At 54.0% G+C, this 27,560-nt stretch overlaps 2 protein-coding genes across 2 annotated transcripts; one reads left to right on the plus strand and one right to left on the minus strand.

The window, feature by feature from the left end:
• Positions 1-10,924: 10,924 nt before the first annotated feature.
• Positions 10,925-16,859, plus strand: YBX2 (Y-box binding protein 2; the record flags this gene model as incomplete). Its single annotated transcript, XM_079725445.1, has 9 exons — positions 10,925-11,207; positions 11,872-11,935; positions 13,311-13,344; positions 14,205-14,294; positions 14,923-15,207; positions 15,362-15,465; positions 15,735-15,912; positions 16,329-16,413; positions 16,511-16,859. The coding sequence occupies 8 exons, from the start codon at positions 10,925-10,927 to the stop codon at positions 16,377-16,379; spliced, it is 1,089 nt and encodes a 362-aa protein (XP_079581571.1). The 3' UTR covers positions 16,380-16,413; positions 16,511-16,859.
• A 1,412-nt stretch (positions 16,860-18,271) lies between these two features.
• On the minus strand, positions 18,272-22,917 carry SLC2A4 (solute carrier family 2 member 4; the record flags this gene model as incomplete). Its single annotated transcript, XM_079725758.1, has 11 exons — positions 18,272-18,475; positions 19,005-19,208; positions 19,700-19,801; positions 19,950-20,054; positions 20,226-20,413; positions 20,500-20,662; positions 20,763-20,878; positions 20,992-21,116; positions 21,203-21,375; positions 21,484-21,600; positions 22,885-22,917. 11 exons carry the CDS (start codon positions 22,915-22,917, stop codon positions 18,272-18,274), a joined length of 1,530 nt encoding a protein of 509 aa, XP_079581884.1.
• Between the last annotated feature and the right edge of the window lie 4,643 nt (positions 22,918-27,560).

Here is a 27,560-nt window from a genome sequence, read left to right on the forward strand (position 1 = left end):
TGAATGGCATCTTCTCTGCTCATGGCCCCTGTGCTCACTCCTACCCATCACCTGTCCTACAGACAATATGTCTGTCTCCCTCTCCAGACGCTGAGCTCCATGTGAGCGGGGTAGTCCCCACATCCACCACAGAGCCTGACACGTGGCTAGCTCTGAATGTTTATAGAATGAATAAATGAATGAATGAATGAGGAAGGGCAGCAATCTGAGCCCGAGAGAAACTGCCAGATGCTCAGCGGGAATCAAGAAGAAAGAAGGTTTTAAGACTAGTGAGGGGACTTCCCTGATGGTTCAGTAGTTAAGACTTCCACTGCACGGGGCGGCAGATCTGCCGGGAGAAGGTGGGTGAGAAGTTCTGCGAGAAGATCATCAACACTGTAGAGGTGGTTAACTGGCATGAGTACACGCCCAAGATGCCCTTGCAGTCGGAGGTGGACACCGTGTTTGACACAGGCTTGCAGGACGTGCAGCCCTACCTCTACAAGATCTCCTTCCAAATCACTGACACCCTGGGCTCCTCCGTCACCAACACCATGTGCAGGTTCATCAAAGACACCCTGGCCCTCTAGGCCTCACTGGGGCCTTGGGCACTCCTTGATGGCTTGTGGACCTTGGCTTCTGGGAATCGTACTGTTAGGCCCTTGGGGCTCTGAAACCCACTCTGGGTCCTTGATGAGACTTGGAAGGGCCACCCCTGGCTTCCTGTTGTGTGGTTGCCAGTCTCTGGTCATCCTCGTTACCTTCACTGACAGTCAAATCCAGCCTACACTGTCACTCCACACCCCTGGTGGGGGTCCCTTTCCTACACTGTACAGAGGAGCCATCACTAGGATGGAAAATAACGTTGAGAATGTGGAAGAAAAAAAAAAAGACTTCCACTGCAGGGGGCATGCATTCAATCCCTGGTGGGGGAACTAAGATCCTGCATGCCATGTGGCATGGGAAAAAAAGACCAGTGAGGTGTGGCAGGTGGGTGAAATGGGTGAAGGGGGTCAAAGGTACAAACTTCCAATTATAAAGTAAAAAGTCCTGAGGATGTAATGTACAGCATGGTGACTATACCTAATTACACTGTATTATTGTATACTTGAAAGTTGCTAAGAGTAGAGCTTCAAAGTTCTCATCACAGGAAGAAGAAAAAATTGTAACAATGTGTGGTGATGGATGTTCACTAGATTAGTTTGATAAGGATGTTAACTAGATAGAGTGTGATAATCATTTTGCAATCTATACATATATTAAATCACTATGTTGCACATCTGAAACAAATATAATATTATATGTCAATTATATCTCAAAAACAAAATCAAAAACAGTGAGATGTGAGTTGAAGTTAGAGATTAAAGAGTCTACTCAGGGCACACATCAGAGCCACCTTATCCTGACCTGCCAGGAAACAGGCCCAAGACATGCATGCCCTTCCCTCTCCTGTGTTCACCTCTCCTCCTCTTTACAATCCTCGGTTCAGCTTAAAATAACTGACTCTTCTTGGTACTGGTGCCCCCAATTTGTTCTTTGAAGGAAAAGGGGACTGGGCAACTCAGAGATGAGTGGGACTCACGAACTCCTAGTTTCACAAAGGGGAAACCAGCTTTAGAGATGGAACTTGGACAAGATAGAGGATTCCCCGCCTTGCGATGCAGGGGACGTGGGTTGGATCCTTGGTTGGGGAAGTAAGATCTCACATGCCAGAGACACAACTAAGCCCTCGCGCCAGAACTACTGAGCTCGCACGCCTCAACTGGAGCCCGCGTGCCGCAAACTACAGAGCCCACGTGCTCTGGAACCCACGTGCCACAGCTAGAGAAGAGAAAACCTGCACGCCACAACTAGAGAGAAGCCCACTTGCCACAATGAAAGATCCGGCATGCCTCAATGAATATCCTGCGTGCCTCAACTAAGACCCGATGCAGTCTAAATTAATTAATTAGTTAATTAAATTTAATTTAAAAAAAAAAAGAAAGAAAGAAAGGGGATTTCCCCTGCTTGAGGCCCATCTCCTGCCTGTTTAGAGAGGATGGAGTCTCCCCTCCTGCCAACCCTGAAGAGGAAGTTCCTCAAGTCTGCCCTGCAGTTCATCTGCGTAGCCCATCTTAGGGGTTGCTTGGGCTCCCCAGACTGAGCTGTAATGTCAGAGTTTAATCCGACCAAACTACCCTCACTGTCTTCTGCAGCCTGCCAGGGAGGACTAAATCCTCATCAAAGGGGTTAGTCCTCTGGGAAGAGTCAATTCCACTGAAAAGAACCCAGTAAAGCACTTTAGACATCATTCAGGCGCCTCTGGATTCAGGACAGGATTTTTGTCTGGATTCAAGGCCTGCCGGATTTAGGTTCCAACCTCCCCATCCCAGCTGTTCCTCGCCAGAGCCTCTGCAGGTCTCCTGCACCTCCCAGCACAGTCATGCTCTTCTCCCTCCTGGGCCACTCACATTGTGTAGCTTTTGAAACCGAGCAGGACCCTGTGGGGCTCCTGAGCATGGAAGCCTTTCTGTCCCCTGTTTCTTGTTTGTAGGGAACAGACTCCAGCCTCCATGACCTTCCCTGGGTTCCAAAGGGCAGATTCAAACAGTTGCTACTCGGGAAGGGAGAGGATGCAGACAGAGACAAGGGAGAAGCAGCCAAGAAACCACCTGAGGCAACATTAAAGGAACCAGAGAAGTTGATCAGGATTAGGAAAGCAGGGACTTCCCTGGTCCAGTGGTTAAGACTCCTGCAGAGGGCGCAGGTTCAATCCCTGGTCAGGGAACTAAGATCCCGCATGCCAGGGCAAAAAAAAATAAATAAAATTAGGAGACCACCTGAGACAAGATTAAAGGAGTGCAGGCCCTGCACACACTCTAATCTTATCAGCAACCCTACACTCGAACCATTGCTATAAAAACTCCTCACCAATTCCTCATGGGTTGGGACACATAATTCTGAGAGGCATGAGCCCGCTGTGTCCCCCTTTGCCTGGCAAAGCAATAAGGCTATTCTTTTCTACTTCACCCAAAACTCTGTCTCCAAGATTCAATTCGGTACCCGTGTACAGAGACCAAGTTCTCAGCATCACTTTGGCCCAGTCACTTAGCCTCTCTGGGACTATCTCCTCATCTGTGACAAGAGAGAGCTCAACACTTACTTCATAGGGAGCTCAGCCTGACCTAGGGCTGTAAATCCCATCTGCGCGGGGCTCCAGCCTCCACTTTCTCCTGAGCCGCAGACTCATCCCTCAAACCGCCTGCCTGAGCGCTCTTCTTGGATGTTTCAAACAAGCCCCAAACCAAGCCCCTGACTATGTTCCTCTTCTAGGGTTTCTCGTGGAAATAAATAGCATCAGCATCTGCCCACGTTCAAGCTAAAAACCTAGATTCCGTGATTCCTTTTCTCTCACCGCCACATCCAGTCCACCACCAAGCCCTGCAGACACTGCTTCCAAAATGTACTTCAAACTCGTCCATTTCTCTCCATCCTCACTCATCTGCAGCCCCATCACCTCTGCCTCCCTCCAGTTTGTTTTCTCCAGAGCAGCCAAGTAATATTTTTAAAAGGTAAGTCAAGTAGGGGAGGCTGTGCGTGCATAGGTGCAGAGGGTATACGAGAAATCTCTGTATCATCCACTTAATTTTGCTGTGAACCTAAAACTGCTTTAAAAAATAAAGTTTTGGGAATTCCCTCGTGGTCCAGGGGTTAGGACTCAGTGGTTTCACTGCCGAGGGCACAGGTTGGACCCCTGGTCAGGGAACTAAGATCCCGCAAGCCATGCAGTGTGGCCAAAAAAATTTGTTTTAATTAAAAAAAATAAAGTTTATTAAAAAATAATAAATTAGACCATAACACTCATTCCCCCTTTTAAAACCCTTGAAAGGGGACTTCCCTGGTGGCGCAGTGGTTAAGAACCTGCCTGCCAGTGCAGGGGACAGGGGCTCGAGCCCTGGTCCGGGAAGATCCCACATGCCACGGAGCAACTAAGCCCGTGCGCCACAACTACCAAGCCTGCACTCTAGAGCCCATGAGCCACAACTACTGAGCCTGTGTGCTGCCACTACTGAAGCCTGCATGCCTAGAGCCCGTGCTCTGATACAAGAGAAGCCACTGCAATGAGAAGTCCACGCACCCCAACGAAGACCCAACGCAGTCAAATAAATAAATTAATTAATTTTAAATTTTAAATAGATAAATAAAAATAAAACCCTTCAGAGACTTCCCATCACTCTTAGGATAAAATCCAGGTTCCAAAGCATTGGCTAATCTGGCCCTGCCTATCTCATCCTCCACCTTGTTCACTAAACATTTTCCTCTGATAGACTCATGTCTTTTCTGCGTCAGAGCCTTTGCATTAATTTTTTTTTCATGTGCCTGGAACTCTCTTCCCTAATCCCAACATTTGGTTGTCTTCTTCTCGTCCTTCAGGTCACAGCATAAACTGTGACACACCTCCTAGCAGTGTCTTCCTGATGGCCTAATTCTAGATTATCCCCTTACAGCCTCCTACTTTTCATCACATCAATCTGTGCATTTCCTTCATGGCTTTGATTACATCTGTTATTGATGTATTTCATCACCTCCTTTACTAGACTGTAAGTGGTGTGAGGGCAGGGAGTGTCTTATTCACCACTGAATAAGTGTCTTTCCAGCACCTTTGCGCACAGAAAGTGCTCACTAAATGCTTGTTGAAGAAATAAATGAACAGGCATATTTTACTGTAAATCACCTGAACTATTTTTATTTGTTTATGTATTTATTTATTTACTGGCTGCGCCACCCGGCTTATGAGATCTTAGTTCCCTGACCAGGGATCAAACCCAGTCTCTCCGCAGTGAAAGTCCAGAGTCCTAAACACTGGACCGCCAGGGAATTCCCCACCTGAAATATTTTTAGAAGACACACAGAGTTGCTAAGGAGCACTGTGGTGATTATTCCATCCACCCTGCCTTCCCCACCACATGGTCAGAGGAAGGTACTCAATAAATGTCAGTGAAGTTAATTCAAACAGGGAATCCCTGGAACTTTGAGAACAGATTTAGTATCATGGAATTTGAGGTTAAAAGAGAGGGTTGTGTAACAGTGCTGTCTGCTAGAACTTTCTGTGATGACAGATCTGTACTAAGAAAAAAAAAAGCATTTTAGAAAGATCCTTCTGGCTTTCTTCTTTCATTCAGTCAACTCTTTACTGGCCACTTACCAGATGCCAGGTACAGTTTTAGATGCTTAGAATACAGCAGTGAAGAAGACAGCCAAGAACCCAAGCGTATATACATTAAAAACAAGAAAATAGGGCTTCCCTGGTGGCGCAGTGGTTGAGAGTCCGCCTGCCGATGCAGGGGACACAGGTTCGTGCCCCGGTTCCGGAGGATCCCACGTGTCGCGGAGCGGCTGGGCCCGTGAGCCATGGCCACTGAGCCTGCGCGTCTGGAGCCTGTGCTCCGCAACGGGAGAGGCCACAACAGTGAGAGGCCCGCGTACAGAAAAAAAAATAAAAATAAAAAAAATAAAATATCAGGTACTGATAAATACTATAGTGAAAATAAAGCCAGGGTTAGGACAGAATGGCTGGGAGGCTATTTTGCTTGTGGGGTACTTCCTGAAAAGTGGATGGGAGGGGGGCAATTCTGGAGGATGCAGGTGAGAAATGCTGAGGGCGTGAAACAGGTAAGCACAGCAGAGTGCATATCACCACAGCCAGATACATTGGAGCCCTTTCCCGAGACAGGGGACCCTGGAGAGTTGCAGTTGGCTGGGCATCACAGATCTGGAGCTCAGGAGGGTGGTCTGGGCTAGTGGCATAGACTGGGGAGTCATCTGTGTTTGGGTTGTTTATTGGTTTCCTAGGGCTGCTGTAATAAAGTGTCACAAACTTGGTGCTGAAAACTACAGAAATTTATTCTTACAGTTCTATAGAAGTCTGAAATCAAGATGTTGGCAGGACTGCTCTCTCTTCCAAGTCTTGAAAAGAGGATCCTTCCTTGCCTCTTTCAGCTTCTGGTAGCCCAGGCACTCCTTGGATTGCAGCTATAGCACTTCCATCTCTGCTCTGTCATCGCATGGCATTGTCTCTATGTGTCTGTCTTTACGTGGTAGTTTCCTCTTATAAGGACACCAGTCATATGGATTAGGGCCTAGCCCAATGACTTCATCTCGATTTCATTTCATCTGCAAAGACCTTATTTCCAAATAAGGTCATATTCACAGGTACCAGGGGTTGGGGTTTCAACGTATCTTTTGGGGGACACAATTCTACCTGTAACAGGTCATAGCTGAAGCAGTGGAAGTGGACAAGTTCCCCAAAGGTGATAGAGTTAGAACAGAAGAACTGGGGACTCTGGCAAATAAAAGCTTGAGGAGCCCACGAAGAAGTCTGAGAAGGAGATGGTCTCCAGTTACATCTGTCACATAGACAGAGGTGGAGGAACAACGGCAAAAAAAGGGTCCATTGAACTAAGTGACAGGGCAGATGTCAGTGTCTTTCCTCATGCCCCTCCTCCCTCCCAAGGGAAGAAGCAGAGCCTGGGTGATGGAAACAGTCTTTTAAGAAATGTAGTTTCAAAGGCTGGTATATATAGGATGGATAAACAACAAGGTCCTACTGTAGAGCACAAGGAACTATATTCACTATCCTGCAATAAACCATAATGGAAAAGAATATGAAAAAGAATGTATACGAGTCACTTTGCTGTACAGCAGTAATTAACACAACATCGTAATTCAACTATACTTCAATAAAAAATAAATTAAAAAAAATTTAGTTTCGAAGGAAAAGCCTGACATATGGAAAGGACTAGAGGGAATGTGGGGGTCAAAGGATTGTTGGGGAAGATGGGAAAGTATAGTCCCAGCACAGTGGAAGGAGGTTGGCGACTTAGAAGATGGGCTCTGGGGGATGTCCCTGGTGGTCCAGTGGCTAAGACTCTGAGCTCCCAACGCAGGGGGCCCGGGTTCGATCCCTGGTCAGGGAACTAGATCCCACATGCTGCAACTAAGAGTTCACATGCCGCAACGAAGATCCCGCGTGCCACAACAAAGACCCGGCGCAGCCAAAATAAATAAATAAATAAATATTAAAAAAGAAAGAAGATGGGCTCTGGAGTTGGGCTGGTCTGCACTGGATTCTCAGCTTGGCTTGTTCAAGAGCTGTGTGATTTTAGGCTGGTTGCTTAACTTCACTATTCCTCTGTTTCGTTATCTGGAAAATGGGGATAATTATACTAGTATCCACTTCTCAGGGCTGCTGGAAGGAGTAAATGACTGAAGACATTTAAAGTGTTTAACACAGCATGTGGCACATACTTAGTGCTCAAGAAATATTGACTCTTGCTGCAATTAGGTTAAAAAAAAACCCCAAAATACAAGGAGGAGGTTTCAAGAAGGAGGCAGTAAGTAATATCAGATATAGTAGCTAGGACAGGACGTAGAGGGCAGAGAAAAGGTCAAGGATTTGGCTAGCAGAGCCTGGAAAAGGAGAGGGCAGAGCTAACAGTAGCTAAAGAGCAAATGGGGCAAGAGAGGGAGGGGCTGTAGGTATGGAACACTCTCTTGGTAGCAGCTGAGAAATAAGAGAGCAGGTATTAGCAGACAGAAGAAGCAATAGACCTTGATTTGGGCAGCAAGGAGAAAGTTAGAGGCGAAAGTTGCTGGTAGTGTTTGGTACTAAGGGGTAAAGCGAGGTAACGGCATCTTGTAAATCTTTCACATATCTCAGTTTGATACCATAAATCTTCACCTTTGCTGTGCTGAGCCTGGGCATCCAGGGGAAACTGTTCTACAAAGGAGGAATGGGCACTAAGGAATGATTGTGGGTAAGTGGTGACATAACTCAGCATGGGAGGGGGAAAAAGAGGAGCCTGGATGAGGACTTATGTTTCAGAAGCCTGAGAAGCAATTGTCTAGAGGATGCCTGGCTCAGAGTCTGCTAGAAGGTGGGAAAGACTCAGGGCTGGAGACACACGGGTTTAAGAGCCATCAGTAGCAGATGGTCACCAAAACCAGGGGAATGGATAAAAGTACCTATAGAAGGGGGGTGACAGAAGACAGTCCAGGAAAGATTGAAGCTGGTGGAGAACAAGCCACAGAAGGAGAGGTATCAGGGCATGGGGGAAGGTTAAGCTGTGGAAGCTTTGGCAGGACCATTTCTGCAGATGGAGTTGAAAGAGAACCCAAAGCCAGGCCCCAAATGTCTCAGTTAAGAGGGTGTGGACCATTGGTGAAGCCATCTCAGTGGAGTGGTGGGGACAGAAACCAGGTTTGGGTTGTTGGGGTGTGAAAGAAGGATGAGGAAGTAGAGACAGTAGAGACTTTCTTCAGGAAGTTTTGTGTTAAATTGATGGAGAGGTGTAGAGCAAGTTAAGGAGGTAGGGGTTTTGTTTTATTTATTTGTTTGTTTGTTTGTTTATAACAGTGAACAAGATAGGCCAGATTGCAGGTGGGCAGGAAATGGCAGAAAGAGAGGGACAGTAAGAGGAGGAAGCCTTTTCACAAGAATGCCTGGAGCCCTTGTTATCTGTAGTACTTAAAAATATTTAAATAGGGACTTGCCTGGCAGTCCAGTGGTTAAGAATTTGGGCTTCCACTGCAGGGGGCACGGGTTCGATCCCTGGTGGGAGAACTAAGATCCCGCATGCCTTGTGGGGTGTGTGTGTGTGTGTGTGTGTGTGTGTGTGTGTGTGTGTAAATAAATAACCAGAAAATTACATGCACAAACCCTTCAACTGAACAGGGATATTAATTGCAAATCTCTGTGGCATCTGCTACTTCTTATCCATGGGGACAGAGAGTATGTAACTGTTGTATGTCTAAGTATTGTTTCATGTCTCGGTGCTGTCGGCCAAATGTACTTTTCCTGCAGCACCCTTGATCTCCTGACATATTTTTAATTTTACTACAAACAGGGCTCACCCTTTCTGTGAGCTTCCTCTCTCTCACCTTCTAACCTTACAGTTAACCAGTCCACACCTGAGCTCCCTCTGTACCTTCCACGCGATTCTTTGGTTGCCGGGGTCACACTGTGAGTTACCTTGCTTGCCTCCCCCCAGCCTTGGTTTCATGCTTCTCAAATTCCTTGAGCTCAGGGCTGGATACAGGTAAGTCGGTCCTTAATAGTCTAAAAGAGGGTGGTCATTTCTTTAGCCTTCACGGCCTCGCCTTGATTTAGTTGTTTTCGCATCTTTTCTCTTTTTCCGGTGCCCGATGCCCCGGGAAACAGAATCTTCAACTGCGAAAGGGTGGGAGCGGTGGGGCTGGCTGGGTAGCGGTGGAAGGACAAGAGAGGAAGCCGGGGCGGGCGGCCTCCCGAAGAGGCCGGCAGAGGGCGCACCGGCACCGGGATTGGCAGCGGCCGCGGTCTGGAAAGCGGACGCTGGCCTGGCGGGGAACTCCGGGGCTGCGGAAGCGCACGTGGGACCGGGCAGAGCCTGGGGGCCCGTGTGCTGCCCGGGGGCGTGCTGTCCGTGCTAAAAATACGCGTCCTGCCCGGGTCGGGGAGACTGCCCTCGGCGGGAGCGGCTTCTGGAGCCGCATCTTTCTGGGAGGGAGATAGCGTCTGCCAGGCCGGACACCTGGACTCCCGAGAAACCCGGGGCAAGCCTCGCACAGAGCCTCAGTTTTTTCATCTGTGGAATGGGGACCATTCATTTGCTCAAGCAATACTGCGTGCCAGTGTTATGCCAGGCACTGTTCCAGGCGTCAGGCATAATTACACGGTTTTTGCTGTGGAGTTCACGGTTTAAGAGTTTCGGAGGGGGCAGGAATAGTATAAATAAGCAATTTCATATTTCAAAAAATGCCATGAGAAAAGTAAAGAAGTGATAGTGAGGAGTGATATGTAAGCTGGTACTTGAAGCCAAGTCGCCCTGAGAGACATGGAGGCAGAGGAAACTGCCTTGAGTCCGAAGAGCCTGGCCAGCTGGATAAAAGAAAGAAGGCGGAGGGAGCGGCCAGGGAGAGGGCGAGGAGCTGGAGACGGAGGCCCCACGCAGCCGGAGACCAAAGCGCCCGGCACTGTGGACCCTGAAACTGATCTCGGGTGGAAAACATCAGAACAGCGGTGGTTTGTGCGGAGGTTGGACCTGCCCGGAAGCGCTCGAGGGAACCTCCCAGAGCGAGGGAAAAACACCTTGATTAAGGTGTTGATTACACGGATGAACACGTTTTTCAAAACTCAGCGAAGAGTTGTGCATCTTGCTGTATATAAATTATACCTCAAAAACAAACTAAAAAGTTAGAGTCCTCGGCTTGTGAGAGCAACCGTGAGCTGGGACAGTCTGGCTGGCCGCGCGGGCTGATCCCGCAGGCCAGGGTGTGTGGGTCATCCTCTAGGGAGAGGGTCGGACGGGCTGGGAGAAAGCAACCACACCTGGCGCTGTGCGGGCAAGGGTGGCCTCGAGAGTGGAGGCGAGCGGTGCCGCTCACAGCCGGGACCGAGGCTGCGGGCTCAGGTCCCCCGCCCGGGTCGTCAGAGGCAACCTTGGAGCTGCGCCCCCCGCCCCGCCCTTCGTGCCGAGGCCAGGTGGCGGTTGGGGCGCGACCAGCCCGTTTGATTTCCCGCGGCCAGTGGAAAGGGGCGGGGGGGAAGGGAAAGAGGCCGTCGGCCAATGGGTTTGGCTGTGGACGGTCACGTGACGGAAACGGGCGGGGCCCAGGTGTACTTACAAGGCTGCGGGCGGGGGCCTCGGCCTCCGCGCGAAGTCCAGGAGGCGGGGCCGGCGTGCTGGCCCTGGGGGGTAGCTTCGCTAGGACTGGCCTGTGGCCGGGAGGCGGGGCCTGCGCGCGCCGCGACTGCGGGCTCCGATTGGCCTCGGCTCAGGGCCCGCTGCCGGCGTGCAGGCGAGGCTCGGGGCGCGAGGACCAAGCCGGGCGGTGGGTTCGCGAGCCAGGGGGAGGGGCCGGGCCGGTGGCGGCGGCGGAGGAGGAGGAGGAGGTGGCGGCGGGGGCCGGTACTGGGCCCGGCGGGATGAGCGAGGCGGAGGCGGCAGTGGTGGCGACAGCGGCCCCCGCGGCCACGGTGCCCGCGACGGCGGCAGGGGTGGTAGCGGTGGTGGTTCCGGTGCCCGCAGGGGAGTCACAGAAAGCAGGCAGCGGGGCGGGCGGCGGCGGAGTCGGAGCCGCAGCCTCCTCGGGCCCCGCTGCTGGGACCCCCTCGGCGCCGGGCCCCCGCACCCCTGGCAACCCAGCGACGGCGGCCTCGGGGACCCCCGCGCCCCCGGCCCGGAGTCAGGCGGACAAGCCGGTGCTGGGTGAGGGGCGGGGCGCGCGCCAGGGCTGCTCTAAGGGGGCGGGGGGGTCGGCGGGCTGGGGGAGGGGCATCGTGGAGCCCGGCGGAGTCCGGAAAGCTGAAGGCCGGTTTGGCTCGAGACTCAAAGGACTAGTTACGCTGAGGCCAGCGGACCGAAGTGGGTTCCCCTGGTGGGAAATCCTGCAGTTCTTGGGCGGGAGGGCGTGGTTAGTCTGGTAGGGTCTGGCCGCGCCCCCGGGGCGGGAGACTTTGGCCTTGATGACTCGGGTTAGTATTAGGTAAATCTCTGAGACCAGGAAGCAAGTGCACTAGTGACCCTTACACTGGGAGGGCTAGAGAGACTCTCAGTTATGACCTGAGGGCGGAACTTCGTGGACCAGGTGAGTACCCGGTTCTAGGTGAAGGGCCTTGATTTGTAGGATGTGAGGAACGTGCCTTAGAATCGGAAGAGTTTTGAAAGCCTGAGCCCCCCTGTATGGGCTTTTCCATTTACGTAGTGGAACTGGGGTAAGAATCCCTTGAAGCTACTGGGTGAAACCTGGTTGGCGTGAAGTTAAGCTTAATAGGTAATAGGGAGGTAGACTAGATTTTGGAGTGTCTCAAAACTGAGTCGAACTCCATCTCTTCCCCCATCTTACTGTCCCCACTGCATTCCTGCCTGGCAGCAATCCAAGTCCTGGGCACTGTCAAATGGTTCAACGTGCGGAATGGTTACGGATTCATCAACAGGTATCTGAGGAACCCAGGGAGGGGGTGGAATGGGTGCCTTCCAAACTGGCCTGTGGGACTGGACACCTTTCCAGCCTCATCCCTACCCCTACCAAGGCACATGGTTGCAATGTCCAGCTGACGCTGATTGAAAGTCTTTAACCACAGCACAGATGTGGGCAAGACGAAGCCGCCTCCACATCTTCAAGGGCAGCGGAGGGTTAATGATCTAGGAAGTTGGCAAACCTGGCTCTGACCCTCCCAAGCCTGTCTGGGTCACCTTCTGGTTTAGTTTGCCGCCGCCTTTGTGCCAGAATGTACCTGCTCTCTGCCTCGGGGCTGGAATCCTCACTCATTTCCTGTTTAGGGCAGCACACTTAACACTCGTAACTTATCTTCCTTACGGAGCTGTTAGCTCGTAGAATCAATCCCCCACCTGATGGGACTGCGTCCGGTGGGGGTTGGGGAAGGGAGGCGCCAGCACAGCCTGAGGCTGCTGCTTTCCTTCAGTTCCGCAGCCCCTCCCACCCACCCCCGCACTGGGCGGGGCCGTAGTGGCGGATTCTGAGCGGAGCCAGGTCTCTCCCAGAGGGCCCTTCCCCAGCCCAGGCACCCTGCCGAGCCCAGACCTCCTGGGAGGTCCCAGTTCCCTCTTAGCAGGCTGACCTTTGTGCAGATCTAAGAGCTTTAAAGCTAGAACACTTGTTCTAGGGAAGGGTCCCTCTCTAATTCTGGAAATGAGGACTCCTGGGAGGTTCTGAGGGAAGACCTCACCCGTCCCCCATTGGGGTGCTAGGATAAACTGGGGTGATAGGCAAGGTCGTGACAGATCGAATATTCTCTCTCATCCTTAATCTCTTGGTGTGTTGAGAGGGGACCTGGGGTTCACCTCCAGGCTGAGAATACAGTTTTGTGGCTGTTTGGAGCAAGTTCTTGACCCATTTTCCCCTCCTCAAATGTGTTCTGCACCTCAACTCCCGTGCCCACTTTCTCCCTCCTTGACTATAGAAGGAAGGAAACCGAGTGGAATTTTCCACCCGTGATGTGGGTTGGGGAAGAGGGGTTGTTGGCTGGGGACAGTTATACCCATCACCACCAGGTTGTAAGGTGCCCTGGGGTAGAGGTGGAGTTGCTCAGCAAGTCTTTGCCTCCCCCCACAGCCCTTTCCTCGTGAAGCCCAGGTTTTTCATGGAGGTTTTAGGGATATTTGCTTCATACCAGCTTCAGGGGGCCCTCACTGGCTCTTGTCTTACTCCCTGGGCCCCGTTTCACCCCAAGCTGCCGTGGAAGGTGGAGAGGATGGGGCCACAAGTCTTAGGAATGGCAGCTAGGGAGGCTTCAGTGGAGGTGAGCGCCTTACCAAAGTCACCCCCTAACAACCCATCCTGTCCTGCAGGAATGACACCAAGGAGGATGTCTTTGTTCACCAGGTAAGAGCTAGGTTGGCTTTCTGAGGGGAGGAACCCGCCCTCTCTGATGGCCTTTGCCCTTATCCTTAGCAGCATAGATCATGTTTCTCCAGCTTTCACCTCCTACCCGGAAATAGTTCCCCCATCCACCCACCTCAGGTGCCTGTATTAACTGCATTGGCCCCACTTGTGTTGGGTTGTCTCTGTAAGAAATGTACCTGTTGCCCTCTGGGCATGGCACGCTCACTACCTACTGGGACCTGTGAACACCCTCGGAATGAATCACAGGCGGTGTCCAAGGGAAAGGACACAGGCTTGCGCTACTTAGGTGCAGTGGTTCTCAAAGTGTGGTCCCTGCGACAGCAGCATCACCTGACATCCAAATTCTCAGGCCCACCTCAGACCTAGCGAATCAATCAGGTTTGGGGGAGGGACCAGCAGCCTGTTTTTACAAGCTCTCCAGGTGTTTGTGATGCACGCACAGTTTGAGAACCACTGCTTTGGTGGAAAGCGCTCTCAGTGGGATTGAGGTAAGAAGCACAGTACGTTTTACCCACTTTGCAACTGAAGACTCTCTCGGCTTTTTGTTTTGCTTTTGAGTTCATGTTTCTTGCTTCCCTTCTTGAAATCCTTGAGGGGTGGGGGAGGAGGGAGTATGTCCTGGGGACCATGGTGAACTGCACAGTTGTTTGAAAGCCGCTAGTTTGTGGCTTTTCCCCTGCTAAACTTTGACTGCCTTCTCCTTGCTCCACCCTCCAGCCCCAGCCCACAAGTATTCAATAAAATTTTGAAAAGAATGAAATTGGGTGGTGGACCCAGCAGGGGCGCGAGAGACTCCCGGCTGGCTGTCCTCACCTTTCTCCTGGCATTTCCCTAACCAGACAGCTATTAAAAGAAACAACCCGAGGAAGTTTCTGCGCAGCGTTGGAGATGGGGAGACTGTGGAGTTCGATGTCGTGGAAGGAGAGAAGGTTCGGGGGCTGCGGTGGGATGGAGAGCCCACCAAGCCGTGGGAGGGTGGCCTGGAAGTCCCCTGAGGCTCTGGCCTCCTCAGGCCAGCTCTTCCTCTGGCTGAGCAGCCCAGGCTGTAGGATCAGGACTGTGTCCTCACACAGACCTTGTCGTCCTTAACGTTCTGGCCGCTCCAAGGGATGTCGTAAAGAACGTGTCGCTGTCACCAGTCAGCAGTATCTGGGTTTCTTTGTAGTTCACCAAATACTCCCATGCCTGTTCTCCACAGGGGGCCTGTGCCCACCTTCTCCTCTCAGAATCAGCCCTCCTGGAGATGGACACCTACTGCCAGCCTTCTTTCTCCCTCCCCACCCCCACCCCACCTCCAGGCTAAACCTCAAGAGGGTCCAGGGGCAGGTATTTCACAAGGACCAGCTGCAGATGGGTCCCTCCTAGAAGGGTCCAAGCACCTGCCACTCCTTCTCTGGGGAGGGTGGAAAGAAGTAGAAGTTACAGGACCTGGAGGAAAGCTGGAAAGGGGCGTTTAGCTGGAAGGATGGGAAGGCAGTGATTCAGGCAAGACTGGGAAGGTTGCGCACTGGTTTTTGGAGCAGGTTCTCACCCGTTCCTCCCCACCTCCCCCCGCAGGGCGCAGAAGCTGCTAATGTAACTGGGCCCGGCGGGGTGCCAGTGAAGGGCAGCCGCTATGCCCCCAACCGACGAAGGTTCCGCCGATTCATCCCCCGGCCCCGTCCAGCTGCCCCGCCACCCATGGCGGCAGAGACTCCGTCGGGCCGGACAGAACCAGGCAGCGAAGGGGAGCGTGCTGAAGACCCCGGGCAGCGGCCTAGACGACGGCGCCCACCACCCTTCTTCTACCGACAGCGCTTTGTGCGAGGCCCTCAGCCCCCCAACCAGCAGCAGCCCATAGAGGTGAGGGGAACTGGGAATGTAGGAACCAGCTGCGAGAGTTGGTGAGGCTGGAGACCCGAGTCCCCAGACGAAGCAGAATGGTGGCCTGGGAAGAGCTGAAGACACCTGGACAGCTGGTGCCACCTGGCTCACCCGGGCCTTTGTGTGTTCCCAGGGCACTGATGGGGCAGAACCCAAAGAGAGAGCCCCGTTGGAGGGGGACCAACAGCAGGGAGATGAGCGGGTACCCCCACCCAGATTCCGGCCCAGGTACCGAAGGTAAGACTCCCTGTCCCAGGCTCTGTCTTCCCCTTCGCCAGCCAGTATGGGGACAGGAGGATGGGAGGGGGATGGCCCTGAAGCCAGTGGTCATGAGGGCTGGGTAGCTGAGCGATTACTGCTGAGGTGCCCAGGGGTTAGCAGGCATTGCTGGGGTGGGATGGGGACGGAGAGGCAGCCTGGTCCACCTCTGCTGGGCGGCCCTGGGAGGGAGGGACGTGGTCTGCGCTGGGCTCCTGTCCCTTCAGGGTCCCTACTTCTCTCTCCAGGCCTTTCCACCCCAGGCCACCCCAGCAGCCCACCACAGAAGGTGGGGATGGCGAGACCAAGCCCAGCCAAGGCCCCACTGATGGTTCCCGGCCTGAGCCCCAGCGCCCACGAAACCGCCCCTACTTCCAGCGGAGACGGCAGCAGCCCCCTGGACCCAGGCGGCCCACAGCCCCGGAGGTGAGGACCTTGGACTGTCCGTGTGTGGCGGGGGAGAATGAAGGAAAAGGCTGTGGCCAACTTGCCTGTCTCCCTTCTTCCCCTACTTCTGTCTTCTTTTCCTTTCCCTTCCCACTCTTTGTCCCTCTTCTCCTGGCCTTGCTCCCACCCATCCTGTTTCACTCAGCCTGACACCCAAGAGGCAGTACTGCTGGGTCCACGCCTGGCGGGCACCCCAACCCACCAGGAAACCCCAGCAGAGGCGGTCGAGCCCACGTCACCCCCTGCAGACGCCCTCTCAGCTCTGCTGGCAGCCCCAGCACCAGCCTGTGGATGCGAACTGGGGGAGGAACGGGAAGAGAAAAGGTGGGAGGAGGTTGAAGTTGGGGGCTCCAAAGGACAAGAGGGTCTCAGTCGACCACGCTTGTTCTCTCTAGACCTCAGCCCCCATCAACAGTGGGGACCCCCCAACCGCCGTACCGGAGTGATTCCAACTCAAAGGACACCCAGAGCCACCATCTGGTGAGTGGCAAGCCCAGGACGGGTACCAAGAGGGTCGGGATGGGGCTGGGTGGTGATAAGCTGCTGGTCGTGATTTTTCGGTCTCTCTTCCTCTCAGGTATCTGCCAGTTTTTCCAACCGACCTGGATCCTACCCAGCACCTCCCTCCCCACTTTCCCACAATTCATGACATCAAAACACCAGCTTTTCCCCTTTTTCCTGGAGACTCAGGAGGGCCAAAGCAACAGGCTTTGGCTTTTTTTTTCTCTCTCTCCCTGACCAAGGGTTAAAGGAAGGGATCCATCCTTATAGTTCAGAGGCACCAACTCCCTCCCCTAAATCAGGCTGAGAAGGAACCAGCCAGCTCTTACCCGCTCCTGGTTGTTTTTCTTTCCCCTTCCAGTTTATTTTTTGTTTCCCCACTACCCCCTACACCTCTGAAGCCATTTTATGAACCAACCGTCATGTGCCACCTGAGCCTCCAGTAAAAACAAAAACAGGCTTTCCTGTTGTCTTGGTCTCTGCCTCTTTTCTGTTCAGAGCCTCGCTGGTAACTTACTGTAGAGGGGGGCGGCGGCAGGGCCTGCGCTCGGATCCTTGTGCCCACGTTTCTAGCTGTACGGCTCTGCAGAAGTGCCTTCATCCCTGTGAAGTTGACTTTTCCCATCTGTGAAACGGGACTAATGCCTCCCTGGCAGAATGAGTGTTTCCTGAAGTGCCGAGAGCAGCATCTGGCACCTGCAGCGTCACCTTACCAAGCATTTACTACCCTTAAGGAAAGCAGTGACTACAACTCTTAGGTGGTGGGGGGTGAGTGAGTGACAGCATCCAGAGGGTTCTGCGGCCTCGAGTTGAGGCCGGATGGAGAGGAGACGGGGGTTGGGGTGCCTATGGTCCCTGCCTCAGCCCGTCCCGGAGTGTCTTCACATGACAGGACGCTCATCTCATACAGTAACTTTATATACGGATCTATATATATATATACATTTAGTACAACAGACCTTCAGTTTCTTCTCCCTGCCCCTTCTTTTCCAAACATATACAAAAATATCTGAAGGCTCCTCCCAGCCCAGTGTTCACAGGCAGCCTTTCAAATCCCTCTTTCCCTTAGTTGGTCAAAAGCCTTTGGGTACAACACCCTCCCGGGATGGGAGAGGAGGAAAGAGCTGGGGCCCCCATCTGGCAGCCTTGGGGAGCAGCTGGGGTGGGGCCTGGAACCCTGAGTCTAGAGAGGCGCCTGCTGTCCCTTCCTCTCCCCACATGTGGACGTGTGTTCCCTCTCACCCCGGAAGGCCGAGCGACAGGACTGAGCCTGCAGTGAGAGAGGTGAGGTTAGACCTTGGGAGGGGTGCGTCCTTTGCCCTGGAGGGGACAAGACAGACCCCCACCCCTTTCACCCAGAGTCTGTGGTAAGAATTCAGAGAAAGTGCCAGAGTGGGAGGAGTCCAAGGTGGCAGGAACTGGATCTCTCTTCTCCAGTCCTGCACTTGGCTTCAGTTCACGCCCACCAGAAAGTCAGTCTTAGAGCCTCTCCTCCCTATAATCCCCCTACTCTGGCCGGGGGGCGGGGGGCGGGGGCGGAAGTATCCTGGAGCTGGGGCGGGGTGCGGGTGGGCTACAGAGGAAGGAGGGGAGGAGAAGGGAGAATGGCCCACGCCACGGCCACAGCCTAACCACAACACAAATAATCCAAGAGTCACACGAGGGGAATGAGGGGGTGCTCAGACCACCCTTCCCTCCAGCTTCCCAATTCCACCAGGCTGCAGGGGGTTTCTCCACCCTGGAAGTAATGGGGAAGAGAGGGTTAAAGTGCTGCAGAGGAAAGGAGGGGGTCTCTGGGCGGGTTGAAGAACTGGCTCTTCCGCCCCTGCTTGGCCCCTCAGTCATTCTCATCTGGCCCTAAGTACTCAAGCTCTGTGCTGGGTTTCACCTCCTGCTCTAAAAGAGAGGGTGTCCGGCGGAAGGTGGCTGAGATCTGGTCAAACGTTCGGCCGCGGGTTTCAGGCACTTTTAAGAAGGTGAAGATGAAGAAGCCAAGCAGGAGGACCGCAAATAGAAGGAAGACGTAGGGACCCATAGCATCCTGGGACAAGTGGAGAAAGAGGTGTTGACAGAGGGGAGGGAACGGGTGGCCTCAGGCAAGCCAGGGACTAAGGCCTTCACAAGGATACTGCACAAAGCAGGTGGCTCCTTTGTGGGGCAATGGAAATTACCAGGAGAATTTAGTGAGAAAAGGATCCTCTGAACCCCATCTCTCCTGGTTTTTCCCTCTCTTACCATCCTGAGTCCCTGAAGTCAGAGTGGATTCCCGGCCATCTGCAGTATTAATATGAAGTTTGTAATATTACTCCTAGTCTAAGTAAGTTATGCCACTAGTTTGTTTTGAAGAAACCTCTGTTGTTATCCAATCTAGGTCAGTTCCCTTCTTTGATTCTGGTGGAACAGGTGGTCTTCAGGACCCACGTGGTCCACCAAAGTGACCCCCAGACCAGCACTCTATGGGCAGGGGAAAGGGGGAAATGCTGACTGGAAAGCAACTGGGCTAGTTGTGAGTGTGAGTTGCCGTCCTCTGGCTGACCGTGTGGGAGGTGGGGACCAGGCAGGGGACCTACCGCAACATACTGGAAACCCATGCCAATGATGAAGTTGCAGGTCCAGTTGGAGAAACCAGCCACAGCCATGGCTGCTGGGCGGGGTCCCTGGCTGAAGAGCTCGGCCACGATGAACCAGGGGATGGGGCCAGGGCCAATCTCAAAGAAGGCCACAAAGCCAAAGATGGCCACGATGGAGACGTAGCTCATGGCTGGAACCCGCTCCTGGGGGCCAGGCAGGGAGGGTGGAGAATTCAGGTCAGGTCTTTCTGGATCTTCCTTTGCCCTCAACCCAGCAAACTGGCATCTACCCCTACCAGCCGCTCACGGGGGGCTGGCCACCCTTGGTTAGAATAGGTCCTCGAGCATTTGACATTCAGCTGGCCGCCCTTTGCCAATTCAGGGCAGAGGGAACATGTGGTCTCCCAGCTCTTATGACTGTGGATTCCCACTTGGTTCTAGAGCTGGGTCCTTAGGAATTATTGGCCCTGAGGCTTGAGAGGGGCTCTCCTCCCTGGCTGCCAGGATTGTGCTACAGCTTCCACCCAGAGGAGGAAGTGCAGCCTGAATCCCTCGGTAGCACGGTCCTGGCATACGGCCTGGCCTCAGGATCAAAGGCATGTATGTTGAGGCATGGCCCTGGCTGCCCACAGAGCCCCTTGGGGCAGTTCCCCTGGGTTGGGCCGCGGGTCCCCTTCCCTCTCCCTAGGCCTCACCAGCAGAAGCAGAGCCACGGTCATCAAGATGGCACAGCCACACATGCCTGCCAGGCCTAGGAGTTGGAGGGTCCGGCGCCCAGCCCGTTCCACCAAGAACACCTGAGGGGAGAGTCAGGGCTTGCAAGGGGCCTTTAAGGCTTGGGAAGTGGGAGGGGTTAGGTGGGTGGAGCCAACCAAGAGCTGGATCTCCAGGACGCCCAGGGTTGTGAAACCAATGGTGGGGGCTCCTCCAGAGGTCAGTAGTTACCGAGACCAAGGTGAAGACCGTGTTGACCACACCGGCTCCGATGGTGGCGTAGGCTGGTTGCCCTACCCCCGCCGTCTCGAAGATGCTAGTTGAATAATAGAAAACCTAGAGGCAGGCGAGAAGAAAAGGGGATGGCAGGGATGTGTCCCTCCCTCCCTTGCAGCCACTCCAAGCTGGACTGACCCTGAGTTTCAACGTAGGGGGCTTGCTCCCTTCTTCCCTCCTCTCAGGCTCTTCCCTGACCCTTGCCCTTCCTGGAGGCTGCTGCATACGTACTGCGTTGATGCCCGACAGCTGCTGGCTCAGCTGCAGCACAATTGCAATGACGAGGGGTTGCCGGTGGATGTGGCTGCCCAGGAGCTGGAGCAGGGACAGTGGCCGCTCATGCTCCAGCTTCCGTTTCTCCTCCTTCAGCTCAGCCAGCGCTTCAGACACGTCGGCCCAGCCTGTCAGGCGCTTCAAACCTGGAGGTGAGGAGGGTCAGGTCTGAGAGGGCAGGGAGGGGGCCTGGGAGGAGGACAGGCACCAGCAAGATGGCGCGGGAGCTCACTCTTTCTGGCGGGCCCCTCCAGGTTCCGGATGATGTAGAGGTAGCGGGGGCTTTCTGGACAGAAGGGCAGCAGGACCAGCTGCAGGAGGGCAGGCAGCATAGTGATGCCCAGGAGTAGTGGCCATAGCGTAGCAGTGCCCAGTATGGACTCCAAGCCCAGCACCTGTGGCAGAAGGGTGGGAGGGAGGGCAGGCCGTTCAGCCTGTCCCCAGAGCCCCACCCCAACCCCCTTCCCAGCCTCCCGTGAGGCCAGGTCCAGTCACCTGGGCGATCAGGATGCCAGTGACGATGGCCAGTTGGTTGAGTGTCCCCAAGGCGCCCCGCAGGTGAGTGGGGGCGATCTCCCCCACGTACATGGGCACCAGCCCCGACGTCAGCCCTGGGCAGAGGGAAGGAGAGAGCTTCTGAGGGCAGCTGCCCACTCTGACCCCCAAGCCCAGGGAGAGTGAAGGAGAGCAAGGCACTGGGCGGGACCACAGTGCCCGCGGGTACCTGAGTAGGCGCCAATGAGGAACCGTCCAAGAATGAGCAACTCATAGGAGGCAGCCGCCTTGGCCAGGCCCATGAGGGCGCCCCCTAGCACTGCCAGGGCGTTGTTGAACAGCATTGCCCTCTTCCTGGCAGGCAAAGAGTGGGGCTGTGAGAGTTAGGGCATTGGTACTCTGGCTCCCTTCCTGTCCTCCCTTGCCCTCCAGCCTCATACCTTCCCAGCCACTGAGAGACGACGCCAATCAGGAAGGAGGAGATCATGCCACCCACAGAGAAGATGGCCACGGAGAGAGCCCAGAGCATGGTGAGGGTGCCTGGTGGGATGGAGCCGGGTCCCTCAGGCCCCTGCCTCCCCAGCCACGTCTCACTGTAGCTCTGTTCAATCACCTGGGGGACAGCACAGGAGTTATCCCCTGCAGAGTCCTCCCTCTCTGCTCACTCCGGACACCCCCTGCCTTGTCTGGGCACTCCACTCTGCCGGCTGTAGCCCCTCACCTTCTGGGGGGCATTGATGACCCCGAGGTTGTAGCCAAACTGCAGGGAGCCGAGCACAGCGGAGAATACGGCGAGGACCAGGGTCCCAGTGACTCGTTGCTGGGGGGCCTCCCCATCCTGGGCAGGCGGAAGCAGAGAGGAGGCATATCACATGGAATCATGGCATCTTTCCTTCCTCAAGGGGCCCAGGCCCAGCAGGAGCCTTGAGATGCTGGGTTCCATCCAACATGTTGGGCGAGGGAAAGTGGGCCATATTAGGAATCGCTTGAAGATCTCAATGTAAACAAGAGCAGGAAGAACCCGAGAGTACCAGGGCATGGAGGAGAAACTGATGTTTGAGTCCAGCAGGCAGAGAAATGTTTGAGGACCTGGGTCTCACAATTCCTCTGTGACCTTGGGACAGGCTTGGCCTTAAAAGACCTGAGTTCAGATTTGTGTGACCTTGAGTAAGTCACTGCCCCACTCTGAACTGGGGAGATAGGGGTGATGTTGCCTAATTTGCCTACCTGTCAGTGAAAGTGTGAAAATCAAAATCAAACGTTAACAGTGTCCCCAACAGTGCTGGCTTTATAAAGTGACAAGTGCATTATCATCATCAGCCTCTGTCCTCTCCCCTCCCATCTGGGGGTTCTCTCCGCGGGCTCCTGGAAGCCCCCAACAGGCTCAAGAAAGGCATTTCCCAAAAGGACATCGCGGTCATTCCTCCTGGCCTATGGCATTCTCTGTCTCCGCCCCGGCCTCCCTTCCCCCTCTAAGCTGCGACGAAGGGCAGGGGACCATGCTGGCTTTTGCCTGGGAGAGCCTTGCCCAGGGGATGGGGGCGGGAAGGTGGTATGAGGTGCAGTAGCGGTGGTGGCTGATCGCTGGCGGCACAGACTGTCTCCACACGGAAACCTGAGCTGGGGGAGGAAGGGCTGACACTCCCCTCTACCCCTCCACCAACCGTGGGGCGAGGGAAAGTTCAGCGTCCTGGAGGACTGCCAAGAGTGGGGGTGGGGGGGGGCCTACGGAGAACCTCCGGTCCTCGAAAGGTTGCGGGCGAGCCGAGGCAGACGGACAGCTGCTGGAGGGCAAGACCCTCCTGGATCTGCTTTCTTGAGGGCAGAGAGTGTCCACGATCCCGGCGCAACTCGCCGCCAACTAGAGAAGGGGGCGAACCCTGGACTCGCAGAATCCAGCCGTTGTCCTAGCCCCCGAATAATCCCCCAGACCCACTCTGCCTCTTGGAGGGACTGGAGTCCGACCGTCACGGGTTGTCCAGCCCGGGTATAAATAGCCAGCCCCCCACCCCCACCCCCTGCGTCTGCGCAAGGACCGCCCCCTAGCTGACCCCAACCGCGACCCCAGCCCGAGAAAAGCGAGACCCGTGTCCGCGTCCCGCCCCCGCATGCCAAACCCTACTTCGGAGCCGATCTGTAGGAAGCCCGACGGCATCTTGTCTTAGGAGCTGGAGATGCACGAGCTGCCGTAGACGAGAGGGAGGCGACTGGGGGTCTGCGGCCCTAGACTTGGCGGGCAGAGGGAGCGGGGGCGATGGGGATCGCGGAGCTTTGTGCGGAGGGCGAGCCTGGCGGGACCCACAGCCACAAGCCGAGAAGCCAGAGAGCAGCTCCCGGGGATCCGGCTGAGCCTGGCCGGCGGGGGAAAGACTCGAAGAGCAGCCCCGGCGGTCCCCCAGGGCCACGCCTTTCACAGCACCCATTGGCCAGGAGCCCGCACACCCCAGAAAGGCCACGCCCTTTCCTGAGCCTGAGGCTGAGAGTTTGGCACCTGCTGCAGGGTAGGCCAGCGAGGCCACGCCCGTCAGCGTGCCGGGAGAGACACGCCCCTCGGGTTCCCGCCGGTCTCCGGCCCGGAAGTTTTGAAAAGGGGGTCCTGGGAACCCTGGAGGCCAAGTTCCCCTCAGTGTGAGGACTCCGCCCACCGGCCAAGGTTCGGGGCTGAAGAAGCGACTTCAAAGCCCTTAGCGGCGGCTCGGGACGGCGGGGTCCGAGAGAAAGGGACGGGCCAGGTACACTTGCCCGGGAGAGAACTCGGGCGGCCCGAAACTGCGCGAGCCGGCACGCGGGGTGGGTGCGGAGCAATGGCCTGGAGTAACCCACAATGGTTATTTTTAGCTCCCACATTGGGAGACGCCAAATGTCAGGTCCCGGGTGTCCCGGCCGGTCCCGGGAGGGGGAGGGCAGGGAGACGGAGCCTTAAAGGATCCGCGACACGCTTCCCACGCGGAGATGGCCTTGGGCACAGGAAATTCCATTCCTAGCGGGTCGGGTGTCTGGCCTTGGTGGTCCTCTTTCCATGCATCCCTGCTCTGGGCACTGTCTATCTGGCCCTTCCCCTACACCGGTTCCTCACGTTGGTTCCTGGAGGCGGCCCGAGGGACAGGTGGTCACACCAACCACGTCACCAGTCCTGAGGCCCCTGAGCCGCCAAGAATGTGCTGGCCGCGTGGACGACTTGGACACGCTCTCTAGAGGTCGCTCCGGGTTTGAATCCCCAGCTAAATCCTGCCCAGCGAGGAGGGCGCGACCTAGACGTGGCGAGTCCCCAGAGCAGCGGAACACTCCGAGTACAGAGAGCGCGCGTCTGGGAAAACGGGACTCAGAAGCGCGGGGCTTTAGTGCCACCTGGAGGGAGAACGCGGATCCGCAGCGGATCGGGCCAGGGTGGTCTCCGGCCCACTGTCCCCGTCATTCTACCTCTCTAAGGCTTCCATTACTTCCAGCCCAGGCCTCTTTCTGGAGCTCCAGATCCGACTGTTCAGCTGCCGCGTGGGTGGGCAGCTCACATGATCAGCGTGTCCAGACCTGCTCCTCCTGCTAACTTCCTCATCCCAGTGAATGGTCCTATTAGCCATCCTGTCACTCCTATCAGAAGGAGGAAGTCGTGCTTGATTTCTCCTCTCCTGCACCTGCCCCCCCCCCCTTTATCCAGTTAGTTATCAACAGTGGTGTTTTGACCTCCTAAACTCTCATATTCATCTGATTTTCTCCATCTGTACTGTTGCCACTTTGGTCCAGACCACCATCACCCTGACTGGTCTCCCTGCTCCTCCTCTTTCCCAACAGGGAGGGCAGAGTACCATACAAAACAGTCCAACCTCTCACTCACGCTGCCTCCAGAAGTCTTTGTTGCCTACTGTCAAGTTCAAACCCCTTTTCAGAGTGAACAAAACCTCCTGCCTTTCCTCTTCCATCTCTGTCACGTTCTGTCCTCTCCCCTTGAGTTTTAGTCAATTCCTAACTACTTCTTGTACCTAGAACACACTGCTGTTTCACTCCTTGGTGCCTTTGCCATGCTACTCCTTCAGTCTGCAATACCAGAGCACTCCTATTCAACCTCCAAAAACAGCTCACCCTCTCTGTGATAACTTCCTTGGCTTTCCTCCAGAAATCCACGTGTCCCAGGACTTCCCTGGTGGCACAGTGGTTAAGAGTCTGCCTGCCGATGCAGGGGACCCAGGTTCGAGCCCTGGTCAGGAAAGATCCCACATGCCGCGGAGCAACTAAGCCTGTGTGCCACAACTACTGAGCCCGCGCTCTAGAGCCCGCGAGCCACAACTGCTGACCCGCGTGCCACAGCTACTGAAGCCCGCGTGCCTAGAGCCTGTGCTCCACAACAAGAGAAGCTCGTGCTTGCCACAACTAGAGAAAGCCTGCGTGCAGCAATGAAGACCCAACACAGCCAAAAATAAATAAATAAATAAAAGTCCATGTGTCCCCAATATAGTGTATTGTCATAATTTCTTCTCTGCACCTTAACCTTGAGGACACATGATCATCTTGTTTACCTCTGTATCCCCAGCACCCAGCCTAGGGGTGGGCACTCAGTAAATGTTTGTTGAACGAATGGAACGAGGGTCTGCTCCTGATGGCCAAGAATGCGGATTAGGGAGCAATTACAAAGCAGGGAAACCTTTGGTGAATGGCTCCACATATCTGACCAAGGGGATGCAGATGAAGAACTAAGGTCTGCTGGTTGAGGAGAACCAATCATTTATGAGCAGAAAGGAGCAGAAGCGATTGATGGAAGCAGAGAGGGACCAATCAGGAAGGTAAAAGGAAAGCCAGGGATGCTGGAATACCACAAAGGGAGGAGGGCAGGGAGAGAGGAAAAGCCAAGAAGGGTGCCAAGAGGAAAAAAGGAGTTGGAGGGAGGCACAGACTGGGGGCAGCTGATAAGTCAGCGTAGCAGGTGGAGTGCAGGGCTGGGGTCTGTCCTGGCACTCAGGGCATGGCACATTCCTGATCTCATTCAGATACTGTGTTCTGACGCTTCCAGGAGTTTAAACCCCAGAAAAAGTGGAATCAAGGAAAGCAAATCAGAGCTAGATACAGGAGATAAAGTGTATGGAGAGAGTGATGGAGGAGGAGAAGTGACAACAGGAATAAGGAGAGACAGTTGGGAGGGAGGAAGAAAAATGGCTGGGACGGTGGGAGAGGTCGATTGAGAGAGGATGGAAAAGGAAGGAGACACAGGACACAAGTGGGCACTTTGCACTGGAGCCTGTGTGTGTTGATTTGCCTAGAAATTAATCTTTGGCCCGTTTGATCTCAGAACCAGTTGTAGCCCTTCCTAAGCTCTGCCCTATGTCATGGGGAGCTGATCCCTGTGGGCTTTTGTTTTCAAGCTCCTGTGTTCACTGCCTTCTTCTCTGGTGCAGCCCACAGTAGGTAAGAGATTGGAGGACAGGAGAAAGCCAGGATATTTCTTCCCTCTCTCTGCGTCCAGCTCCTACTCTACAGGCCCACTTTGCTTCCAGCTTCTGGAGGGAAACCTTGGACCCCTGAGCTCCAGCAATGCCATCTCCTCCCTTTGTCCCGTCACTGTTTTTGTCAATATGTGAGGGTCTTAGGTACAGAGGATTGAATTAATGACACAGTTCTTGGTACATTATCCTCACTGATCTATGTCTTATCTTGTTTTTATTTAAAAAGTTATTCTCTTTTATTTCCACACCCATTTCTCATTTGTCCTCCCTCAAAAGACAACCATTCCAATGTATTTAATGCTCACCTGCAAAACATGAATTGTTTTGCGTGCACACATTTTTAATTTATGTAAATAGCATCTGGTTACATATTTCAATCTGATCTTACTTATTTTCAGTAAGCACTATGTTTTAAAAACCCATTCAGAGAATTCCCTGGCAGTCTTGTGGTCAGGACTCTGAGCTTCCATTGCAGGGGGCATGCGTTCGATCCCTGGTCAGGGAACTAAAGATCCCACAAGCCGCAGGGCGCAGCCAAAAATATTAAAAACCCATTCATGTTCTATGATTATCAAAGTTATTGTTGTATAGTTAATTTATTGCATTATTTATTTATTGCATAATTTATTGTTGCATTATACTCCACAATGTCAGTCATCCCATTGATAAGCACCCATGTCACCTCCACTTCCCAACCGCAACAAATAACGTGGCAGTGAACATTTTCATACAAGGCTCTTTATGGGGGATATGTCTCTGCCTCTGCCTAGGTCTTTGTCTTTATTTATATCTATCTCCCCCGAGCAGAATGGCTGAGTCATAGGGTATACTTACACCTAATTTGACTAAGAGCTACCAGCTTGCTCATAAGAATGACAATCACAGTCTGCACTTCCATCAGCAGTTTGGGAGGGTTCCACTACCACCACACCCTCTCGGGCAGCATCCACCCAGAGCAGCGTAGTTAAGAGCCCAAACTGCCTGAGTTTCAGTCCCAGCTTTGATATTTCCTAACTTCGTGCCCTTGGGAAATTTACCTAAGCTCTTCGTGCCTTGTTTACCTCATCTGTAAAATGAGAAGGGAGATAATAATAGTATCTACATCTTAGGGTTTTAATGAAGATGAATAATGTAATAGTCACATAGTGCTTAAAATAGAATTGAATACGGTTAATTGTTTTTGTTTTTTAGAACAGCTCTATTGAGATATAATCGACAAACTATAAACTGCACATATCTAAAATGTACAATTTGGGGACTTCCCTGGTGGCGCAGTGGTTGAGAGTCCGCCTGCCGATGCAGGGGACACGGGTTCGTGCCCCAGTCCGGGAGGATCCCACATGTCGTGGAGCGGCTGGGCCCGTGA

Source organism: Hyperoodon ampullatus (genome assembly GCF_949752795.1).
Source record: "Hyperoodon ampullatus genome assembly, chromosome: 19".
NCBI lineage: Eukaryota > Metazoa > Chordata > Mammalia > Artiodactyla > Ziphiidae > Hyperoodon > Hyperoodon ampullatus.